The sequence below is a fragment of the Pygoscelis adeliae genome, unplaced genomic scaffold, assembly GCF_000699105.1.
Source record: "Pygoscelis adeliae isolate BGI_AS28 unplaced genomic scaffold, ASM69910v1 Scaffold42, whole genome shotgun sequence".
Lineage (NCBI taxonomy): Eukaryota > Metazoa > Chordata > Aves > Sphenisciformes > Spheniscidae > Pygoscelis > Pygoscelis adeliae.
This window is the reverse complement of record NW_008824283.1, coordinates 444722-456417: the sequence shown is the minus strand read 5'-3', so window position 1 is coordinate 456417 and position 11696 is coordinate 444722. Positions and strand designations below refer to the sequence as shown.

At 40.7% G+C, this 11696-nt stretch overlaps 1 protein-coding gene across 1 annotated transcript in view; it reads left to right on the top strand.

Annotated features, from left to right (window-relative positions):
• The first annotated feature begins 5261 nt into the window (after positions 1 to 5261).
• MSX2 (msh homeobox 2) overlaps positions 5262 to 11696 on the top strand; it is a 24575-nt gene continuing 18140 nt past the window's right edge. The window contains exon 1 of the mRNA XM_009318548.1: positions 5262 to 5343. Within this exon, the coding sequence (XP_009316823.1) occupies positions 5262 to 5343 (82 nt within the window). The remainder of the gene's footprint in view (positions 5344 to 11696) is intronic.

The window sequence follows — 11696 nt, the reverse complement described above, 5'->3', positions numbered from 1 at the left end:
GAAGAGCTGGAGACAAACAACAAACAGACAAACGTACAAATTATTTTCACATCCACCTCCTAATTGCTTGCTAAAAACCCTCTAGGACTCCATGATCAAATGTAACATATTGCTGGAGCGGTGATGAGTCACTTGTCAAAAATTTTCAGCCTCAATAGCAAATCAACAGCGCTGGCACAGCGAGGCATGTTCGAAACACAAGAGAGGGAATTGTTGTGTAGCCTCTCCAGGGTGAATCTAGCAAACTCTACCCAGGAATAGGTCTCACCAATGTCTGGAGGGTTTTCAAGGTCAGGTCATAATCCTGAAAATCCAGTAGCCTCACACGGACAAAAGTGAGAAGGAGAGACAGCTTGATACAAGCACAAAACAGAAATCTGAATTGAAAATTAATCCCTTGCCAAATTTTGAAATTGTCCCGCTATTGATCTGGCTGCAGTTCTCAACCTCATGGTGATCACTTACTTTGACAATGTAATAATAAAGTGTAATGTAATTTGGAGAAAATTGGTTTTAGTCATAAACTGGAGACATCAGAGACTCTGTTCTAAAGGGGAAAAATGGTAATAATCTATTTGTCATTTTTTTCCAGAGAAAATGTGTTTACCTACAGTGTGTCAAATTTTAGCCTGCAGCAAAATGATTTATGAACAAATTCTAAGCTTCTTCACAGCTGACAAGTTAATTCTCACTGAAAAAAAGAAAGAGGAATTATGACAACACTGAAGAATGTTAACATGGTACATATTCTAATTGAATAAAAGACACCTTACAGAGCTACAGTGCAAACCCTTATTCATTTCAAAGCTACTTACAGGCTGAGAAGCTTCAAAAAAATTGGTATTACAAATACTGGAGTCAAATTTCTGTGAGTTGGGAAGCTTCTCCACTTCAGACCTTCAAAACTTAACTGTGAAATCTCATACAAACCGTTTTGTCTAGAAAATTTCTGGTACTCCTCAGATGACAAATAGTGTTTGGTTTTCAGGTGAAAAGTGGACGAAATGAGAAAAGAAGCAAATTGAGTAGCCGGAGTCACCCATCAAAAGGGGTTTTTGCCCCACAAAAGCGGGGAGGGAGGGGGGCATGAGAGAAATATGTAGGGGGTGTGAGTAGGAAATATCTTAATTTTTCCTCTTCTCAGGCTCACCTCTGTTTAGGAAAGGGGGAAAAACAGAAATAAGGGATTAAGCAGAGGGCTGGAGTCAAGTCAGATGAGTTCAACTGGTGGTTCTTTGTCTATCTTAGAAGATAACCCTGAAAGAAACAAACAGCTCTTCATTTCTGTACTGTGTCTGCCTCCTCTTTTCAAAAGCCCCACCAGCATTTATTCAAAAGTACTGCATACTTTGATGTCTAGAGATGAAAAGTGGTTTTTGAGGTAAGAAATCAGAGTTTAGTCCTAATCTAGAAGAATCAGTGGCTACTGATGATGAGTAATTTAATTCCATATGAGTAATTTTTGCCTCTTTATGGGTTTGTTTTATGAGACACTTATCAGGTCAAATGGTGCTGAGTAAATACATGAAGAGTATTTCTTGTGGATAAACTGAGTAAAAAATTACCTTTTCTTTTTTCCTCCCCCCACCTCCTCCCAGTTTACAATCATAAGGTTAGTAAAGAGCAGGAACCATTTTTCCCTGCTTGTAGTCAGATGCAATCCCAGCACTAAGTAAATTGAACACTTCACACCCGTTCACTAAAGTAAATTTATTCTGATTTATCTTACATACTTGTCAAAAGCTGTGCCAAGATGTATACACAAACCATTTTCTTGGATTGTTTCGAGCTAATCATATTAACGTATTTGCTTTATTGGCTTTGGGGGGTTTCCAAGTGGAAATGATTGAAGTAGGGTCCAAAAGCAGCTTTGTTTCATTGCCAGTTCTGGTGCTAATGTGTGCCTCATTGGACTTCTACTGTCCGTGTCAGTGGGCCTGAACTTCCATATCAGGAGGCTTTCAGTGGCAGCTCATCATCAGTTTATTTCTGCAAAATGCTGTGCTTAATAAGTCAATTATTTAGAATGTGAAGGAACAGGAAAACGTGACATTGAGTCTGCAAAAAGTGGTGCTCATCCACTGCAGTCAGAGGCGCTTGGGGAATTCACGCAGGCTGAAAAACAAGTTATCCACATAAATATATAGGAAATGCTGCATGCAGTGAAGCAACAAATTCAGCAGATCCCAGGGGAAGAAAAGATGGCATTAAAGATGGAAGAAGTCCACACCACAAACATCTACTTTATCAACACTCTGAAGAAGGGAAATGTTAACCTAGAGGGGTTGTCCGTCAAGGCAAAACTCACAGGTTTGTCCATGTGCAAAAGCTAAATGTACAGAGGATAAGCAAAAAACGCAAAAGTTACGGTGACAAAGATATCCTTTATTCTGCTGCTCAAACAATTTCCAGCCATTTGAAAATCTGGGCTATTGGGCTTCCTTGGACTATTCTGAGCCTTCCCGGAATCAGATTTGTTGCAATTTATGGAGTAGCAAGATCAAGCAGGCCAGGCTTACAGAGACCACGCTTTGGGATGGAATACATCACCTAAAAAACCCATTGGCTTATTGATGCAAGTCATGGCTTGTAGCAAACACAGTTTGGTGAAGTACTGAAGGTGCAATTCAAAGACAGAGTTAAGAAGAGCACAGATCTCTTGCTGGAACACTGCTGAGGGTGGGAAAAACAAACAAGACATCAGTACGAAGGCAGGCATCCATCTGCATAGACCAGAGACATTGAGCAATACTGCTACCAAGCTTTTCTATAAAATTTTTTGCTGTCAGATCTCCGGGTGTTTTGCAGAGGGTTTTGGTTATCATTAGCTCTGTTTCACAACTAGCGTAACTGTGGTCCCGTGCAGTGATGGTAGTCAGCCTAGATTGCCCCCAGACCAGCGGCAGGATCCAGAACACGGCTGTTCTGGCCCCAGACCAGCACTCGGAGCTGCTTATAACTCTTTTCCCTGTGGGAGCCTTTTTTTATATATTTTTATTTTGAGAGGTTGACAGATACCACCAATGTGTGCATCAAAAAGTGCTCATATCCTGGGAAACAAATAAAAACAAAACCACACATGGATGATTTTTATAGAAAAGGGTTTCAGCCAGCTCCATATCTGTGGCTCTGCATCCCTGCGCTCTGGTTCCTGATATCTTACAATGGAGAATGCTTCAGAGAAAGGCTTTTTGAACTGTATAAGCCACCAGCACATACACATATGCAAAATAATAACAATACTCTTAAAAGGGTGAATTCAGTGACCTGTCCTTCCCTTGTCATTCCCTTCATTTGTGTCTCCCCTCTTTCTGCACATCCATTTCCTATTCTTTTCTCACGGAGGTGACCGAGATTAAAGGTTTACCGTGGCTGATTATTCAGGAAAGTCCCACTTTCTAAATCTGCTTCTAATTAAAAAGGGGCGGGAGGGAAGGAAGGGAAAAAACCCTCCTTACTGTACACACAGGCAGCCTAATCCATCCTGCTGACTTTCATAGGCATGAGCTTCTATCGTAGTATTAATAAACTATTTTCCGAGATTTATGTTTCTTAACCCTCTTCACCCCAGAGATTTTTTCGGATGTGAGCTGTAGATGTCACTTCAAGAAAAGATGGGCATCTGACTTTAGCCTGGACATCAGTTTATTTATGAGGGAGGGGGCCAGGAGTTCAACCCTTGTGTTCGTAACAGGGCTAAGCAAACAGCTCCGACCCAGCTCTAAGCCATTCTAAATAGACGGAGGAGCTGGTAACCCAACTCCCGACCATTGCTGGAGTTCACGTTTAGGTTGTGATTTTACTCCATTCCCAAATGTCACTTTATCCCTGCTTTTCAGGAGCTTATTTTCAAGGATTTATGAAATGTGAGATGACAAACCTGGTGCAATAATGTTGTGGAGATTTTGCCCTTAACTCACCCTAGAAAATACTCTGCACGAATGGTGTGGAGGTAGCTTCCAAGAACAGTCTTATTTCCCCTAGGAAAAAGAAAATCTGAGCTGTGTGCCATTAAAATGAAAAACTCAAAGAGGGTGGGAGGGGACTGAGAAGGGCATTAATCAGAACTGGTAAAAAAAAAAAAAGGCAAGATTTCTCTTGCCTGGGAAGAGAAGACACAAAGATGAAAAAAGAAATGAACGTACAGGAGGACAGAATAGCTCTACCAGCATTTGCCTATAGGTTGCACAGCAGACAACTGCCTCCACACAATTTGCCTTTACCATAGAGACAAAAAAGTTCCCATTACTTCCTTTTTGTCTATATTATCATTATTACTATTTGTTCCTAATAATAGAGAACACCTGAACTGTATGTACAGATTCTCCCAGCCACAGGAAGAAAGGATACTAATGGCTTTTTTGTGCGAATACCACGAACTTCAGATCAGAGGTAAGTCAAAGGTATTACTCATCTCTACATAACTTTATTTTTAAGTGGTGTGAGTTGATTAAGCTTTTAGAAAAGAGATATCATATGAGAATGAAGCAGTTTCTCCCTCAAAATTCCCAGCTGCCCTCCCACAGTAGTTTCCCAATACGCTGCCCATTTTAATTTCTGCAGCATGACTTCTGTTTCCTGTGTTGCCAGTTGACCCAAAGCACAGGCCTCCAGAGAGAACAGAGGAGGTCCCCACATATGTGACTATTAACAGGAGAAAAATCAAAATCAAGGAAAGAGATGGAAGGGAAAAAATTTATTTTTCTTTTCCAAGGTAATATCTTATTTTCCCAGCTCATTTACAAGGGCAAATAACCCAAAATAAAGCGGAGTCATATGAGTTGCCAAATGTAATGAAATTGGGGAAATGACAAGGAAAAGCTGATGACAGCCACATTCCCAAGACAACCCCATCTCACAGATTCTCGATGTTTTCCATCAAGGCAGATATGTAACATCCATCAGTGCTGCCCATCTGCAGGAAATCTCCTGCAATGCACTGAACACCGGTGAGGCTTTGGGTAACAAGCTGGCAACTAATGGGAGCACTTTCTATCTAAGTTTCTTTCTACACCCTCTCTGAATCTATCATATGACTTAGGAGAGCACTTTTAAAAGAGTGAGAAAGGGGACCAGATGAGTATCACTTGCAGCCACCCTGTCCTGCAGCAGACCCATACAGTCCTCAGAACAAACTTGGCCTGTGAGCCCAATAACTGTCCAGAAAAGCAAAAAATAAATATTGTTTGCTTCAGCAGGCAGCAAGAAATAAAGTATCGTAAAATAGTTTTCCCCCTAGCAAACAGAGAAATAGAAAAAGGATGGAGGTGGAGCTTCTGGCCTACTGGATATCTGCTTCCAGGACATGGCAGAAATGGAAAGGTGATGAAAGTGTTCATGCAGGTATGTGATCTTTGGGCAATAGCTCCTTCTCCTTACAGACAGTAGCAGCTTGAGACACAGAAGAGCTTTCAGGATGCCAATATCTCAAATCTGGGGCAGCAAAATTTCTTTTCAAATCAGTCATAATCACGTACCCAAGGTCTCTTCTCTTCTTGGCTCTTGCTATGCATCTATCAAATTTTTTTTTCATAGCTCATCAGCTTCTTTGAGTCTCAGATGCATTGCAGCAGCAGTAGCCACTGGGGGCAGCAGGATGCCCATGCCCTGTGCCACCTGAAATACCTGCAGGGGAAGAGAGCGGCTGCAATCAGGAGGGGAAACCTTTAGTTACTGGAATTTCTTACGGAGCTCCACGCTCAGAACACTGGATGGGAAAACATTAAAAAATGAAAAACTACTGTGAATTATCACTAGAGCCAACACATGGGAGCACAGAGTGATTTCTTTCTGATCAGATGGCAGAAAAAAAAAGAAAAAAAAAGAAAAAAAAATTCATCAGTAAGAATGATACCAGCATCTTAGTTTCACATGGAGTTTATACATCTGATGGTTTGCTTGATGCTTTGCTTGTGTACAGCAGGCATTCTCTCCTAGCACTAGCACAGTTACAGGAAAAAAAAAAATCTGCCAAAAATCCCTTTGCTATTACTTGAATGTTAACGTAGTAGTAGTATTGTACAGCCTCTGAGGCCAAGGGGGTGAAGACATCAGTGTAGAGGCATCAGAGTTGGTGGTTGCATTAAACAAAGTTGGACATGTTCATATAAAAACAACCATTGGGATGTTTTCATGCCACATATGTTTGCATAAATCTCTCTATATATTTATAACCCACCTCTTCTCATAAAGATACAAAGCTGTCTCTCTGGTGATTTACATTGTGTATCTGTAATCTGCTGCAAGGTCAAAGCAACTGAGCTGAGGTCTGTGGAGCTACTCCAGATTTACACTAGTCTAATAAAGATCAAAATCTGGCCCTGAATATTACCCTTCCTATTCACAAGCATATTTTTGTGTTTCTGTTATCTTCTGCCTTCTTACATTCCTGAAGAGTTTTCCTGCTAATATACTTGGACTACAAGCTTTTCTCTAATCATCTAATCTTGGCCCTTTTTTAAGAGAAGGGAAAGCTGACAGCTGGGTTAAATTACAAAAATGACAGTATTATATGACTAGCAGTATCAGTATCTAAAAACCAATCTGATTATCAGCCACTGCTGATCATCCAATTATATTGATGAAATCCTACAAAAGTTCCACTTCATTCAAATATTTTACTGTGAAACTAAAAAGGTAAATTATTCAGAGGACTGGAGGAAACCAGTTCTACCTGCAAACTGCACTTCCAACAGTAGCATCGATCTGTGTGTGTGAGACGAACATGGCATTGTCCTTCAAAAAACTGATAAAAAACCAAAATCTTAATGGTCAGTTCTTTATGCATAAAAAAATACATCATAGTTGGGTTCTTTGGTTTGGGGTTTTTTTGGTGCTTTGTGGGTTTTTTCTTTTTATTAAAGGTGATGCAGACATCAGCTCGTTGATTCTTCAAGTACCCTCTTAGGAAACATGATTTGGAAACTTTCTGCAATATTTTTTCCTTGAAATCTGAAAGATATCAATCACACAAACACGGTCCATAAAGGAGAAAAGGAATCAAAATCAAGATTTTAGATCGGCTCATTAGTAAACATAACTCTCTCTGTTATAGATGATATCCAAGCAATAGAAGTGACATGCCCAAGGCCCACAGAAAATTGGTTTCAGTGGCAGGTTGCGATTGCAAGAGTTCCCAGAGCCTGTGCATTCATCCATTCACTCACCCATTGCACCATTTAATTCAATCTGAAAAAAAACCTATTTATACTCTAAATGTTATTGGAAGCTTATAACAGACCTGATTTTTATAGTCCTTGGAAAGGTTTTAACGAAAAAAATTGACAAATTAACTGCCATACATTATTTAAGAATATTCTGTTCTGTCTCAGCACAGGATGATCCTTTCATTTCGCTTTTGCTTTCTGCCAATCTGTACATATGTAAGTTAAATAATTGTGAAAAAGCTAGTTCCAGCCATATAGCCCTTTTCACCACCAATATCTTAGCCGTAGCTTAACCTATGTCATTTTCTTCAATGAGAGTGTTTACGCTTCCAGACACCTACTGTGAATGCCAGCTGGCTTTAGATATAAAAATTACCGAAGAAGAAGGAATATAAAAGTTGCAAAAGCTTTTTTAAAGAAACCTCCCCCCACCTGAATCCTGGTGAAAGATGTTTCGTAAATACTGAATGAGCTTTTTAAATACCTGACCTCAGGGATTCAGTACACAAAAAGGAGGAGGGGGGGGAAGCAAGTCGATTAATATATCTTGATATAGTTCCACAGCCAAAGTGGCTAGATCCTTACAGGTTACTGTTCTCAGAGACACAATGAAATAAAAGTGTTATCTCTCTTTTAGCTGTAATCTCTGATTAGAACGTTTAATCAATTAGCATTGCTGTTGTCAAAACTTGCTCCCAACAAAGGATGAGAAAACCTGCCGGAGGGGGATCCCAACGGCTGGCCAATTCCAAACCATGCAATAAGGTGGGAGACTCGTCCCTGCAAGAAACGTCATGTTTTACTACAGTGCAACACTGACTTTTGTGTCGTGAGATGAGAACACTTATCTTGCATTATTCATCTCAGAAGCACTAGCAGAATGTCAAACAACCCCAAAAAGAAGAAAAGCTTAGTGCCAAGAATTGGAAGTGTCAGATTACACTAAAGAGGGTGTCTTTTTCTTTTCCACTTTCAGAAAGCAGGGGACTTATGATCTTTGGGAAGTGGGCTGCTGCTGCTGTTTAAAAAAAGAAACACAACGTGTTTGGAAGCCAGCTGTGAAAAACTGGCTGCATGTTTTCCTCGCTCTATGAGTCACCTGGGGTTTAGTCTCTCAGAGCTGGTCATTATTGGAATTCCAGCAAAAATGACAAGAATTCTTTTTTTTTTTCAGTGAGGTTTATTATCTCTCTCATTAACCCGACCTTTGTGTTATAGAGTTCTCTGAGGTCTTGGACAAGAACAGGATCTCATTGTGCTAAGTACTGTACAAACATATAATGGCTAAAATAAACAGGCAGGAGATCAGGAGACAAAGAGTAGAAGGAAGAAAATACAATTGTTCCCATTTCATACATGGCAACCCCAGGCCCAGAGAGGTCATAGGACTTACTTAAAGCAAGACACAATGTCCAGGGCTTAAAAATTCACCCATGTTTCCTGTGGGAGAGTATGCAGCATTAACTACAAAATTACCTTTCCTTTCCACCTACCTATCTGCTTATGAATGCACGGCCTGTCGTGCAATCCTTGATTGTTTCCTGAAACGCAGCAGGATTTCTTGTTTGTGTCTGGCCCTCCATCAAAACCCTCCTCAGAGACTTCTGCTTTGCAGCTCATGAGCCATCTGCAGAGCTTGTCCATCCTCTGCACTGTGCTGCTGTAGTAAATACCCTGGCTCCACCACCTGTACCATTGATTTATCTGAACCATGGCCATAGCTTCGATGTGGTGTAATCTTGGTACCTGGCCAGATGGGTGTATTAACTACGAATATTTCTTCATGAGAAATTCAAATGTAGGTCATGGTAAACAAATCTATTTGAATGGAGATCGTTTATTTGGGGGCAGAAAGGCATTTGGTGGGTTTTCAGAAGACTTTATATAAGACTTCTCCGTAACGGGTAGCTATAGAAAGTAACTCGCCATTTTGGGACAAGGGAGAAAGTATCTTCTTGCCTTAAAACTGCCAAGTAGCAGTTGGTACACTGTAACCCCCAGAGCAAAGGAAAGACAAACCCGGGGATTGTTCTCATGTCAGAGCTGCAGAGCAGCAAGATTTAATGTGTTGTTTTTTTTAATGAGTTGCAGAAAGAAGTGGACAGTGAGGTGACGAAATTTCCTGAAGTGCTGACAGACTAAGACGTTCTTACTTAGTTATGGGAAATGCTGGAATATGCATGTTAATTGGTATGACTGTTTAGGGTTGTATTCAAGCATGCAGCGTTCTTGGAAAGAACTGTATTGGTTTCATGTGCACCTTTTTGATGTGGTGTTCATTCCTGAGCCACGACTCCATCTCTTAAGGATTGGAAAAGACAAACAACCATGGTGAATGTGGCAAGAGCAATGCTGGAGGGGCCCAGGCTGGATTAAGAGGGGTCTAAAGGGAGCTCTTACACTTGTAGGAGGTCCTAGGAAAAACAAGAGCAGAGCAAGAGCCACCGGGAGCAGGAGCAACACGCTCTGAACCCCTCACCAAAAGGAGATGACAACTGTCATGCTCCTCTTTGCGTATAGCACCCAAATTTCATGCTCAGAATCGCAGCCTAAAAGCTATGGACAGAGATCCACATTATTTCCTACCGTCATATCACTTGACTCAGAAACTCTTACGTACTAAAAAAAATTAATTAAAGACAACACTATATCTGTCAGAAAGACAGGATGAAATACTGGCACTGCACTCTCGGCTATTGCAGTGCAATGGCACAACTGGGACAGCCAGAGCTCCAGCTTGGATGGGGGAAACAGGGCAAGCTTGAGATATTATTAAATGAAAGATCAGCTACACAGTAGCATTCCCCAAACATACTTGAAAAGTGACAGCCACACAAAATTAACCAGAACATGACGGATTAATGCAGGCTGCAGCGAGTACAGTGGGGTCATTCAGCTGCTCAAAACGCTTCACAACAACAGTTTGTGAAATGACTGGCCGGTTCCTGAAAAAAAATTGAAAAGTCTAAAACCATAACCAAAAGGCTATGAGAAATGGTGAAATTCACACCAGAAATATGCACTAGAAAAATGGTTGGCTTGGTTACTACTTATTTACTATTTCGTTTGTCAGGGTTTTTTTATTTTAGGGTATTTCATTCATTCACAGTCCTCCTATTTCAGCTTCTAAATATCCAAATAACCAAAGCAACTCCTTGAATTGAAGATATTTTTGTACCATTTGCAAACTGAAAGTTAGGATCTCACAGACTAGCTGATAGTGCTAGAGAAAGCTTTTTCAGAATTAGGAACCCAGTGCAGTTTTCAGGAGTGGATTGTACTCCAATTTTTGCAGATTTCTGGGAGAGAGACACAGCAATCTACTCCTGAAAATCCAGCATGGCCCCATCCTCGTTTTATTTCAGGACTTAATCTGTGTAAATCTGAATTTACTGACACATAACAAAGTTCAAAGAACTAAAGAAATAAACTGAGTTAGAGTATTTCTGTTGCCAGAGCTGACAATGGATTAATAAAAGAGCCATATTCAAACCTCAGTCCCATGCTTTACTCATTCCTCTAACAGCCGAGAGACTGTTGTGTTAGAAAAGGGTGTAATAATGACATGTTGTCCTAGACATTGTGTTTTCTAACATTTTGTCAACTGCACACATTTTTGTGGGTTAATAACCCCGCTTGTTTTCTGATGTTTACATTCAATTGCAAAAGCAGCTGAGAGGAAAAAAAAATGCAAAGAAAGACTAGAATAAAAGCCAAGAAAACCTTCTGTGGAAGTGTAGGTGTTTGGACATGATAGCCTTTTGGCAACTTCAGATGCTGGTTGGTGGTTTTTTTTTTTTCCTCGGTGTTTAAAGAAAAGCAATTACCTCTGTGATGACACTTAATATGCCAAGATTCAGCCTTGAGCAATTTTTTATGGCTGTGTTATAAACTCCAGAAACTACAGAGTACACTGGATCCACTGAAAGATGTTTCAGTGTAGCAGTTCTGACAGGAAAACTGTGGTTACACTGGCATCTGAAAATTCTTGAAAAAAGACAAATAAGCAAGCAAAAAACCGATGGTTTAAGGGGGTGGAAATGCTGCATCATTGGCTAGAGAGGTATAATAAATGGGCTGAGATTCTTTATCTTTAAGAAGCTTATCTTTAAATTTCAAAACAGATTTTACCCGCTTTGCGTTTGTTTCTTTGACCAGCAAACATGACCTTCACCGAGGGGATGGAAGGAGCAAGAGCCGGGGATGCCGATATAGTCAAGAAAGGGTTGTGCCTTGAGGTTTGCAGACTCTGGGCAATAGCTCCATACGCAGCAGCAGTTTATTCCTCTTCCTGTGCTCAGGTTAGGATCGGGGCTTTTACACCCAGTCCCCAAGTCTGCAATGTGGACACCTGATGTACCTCTTTGAGAAGACGCTGACCACTGCAGGGCTGGACCCCAAATTAATTCTGGCTAAGAGGCCATTGGAAAAATACAAGTGGCTTGTTCTTCCCTAACTCCAGAGGTGTCTGGGACGGGTTTCGTTATCGGCACAAGCTGCTGGCCGAGGTGACACCCAGCAGCAGTCAGG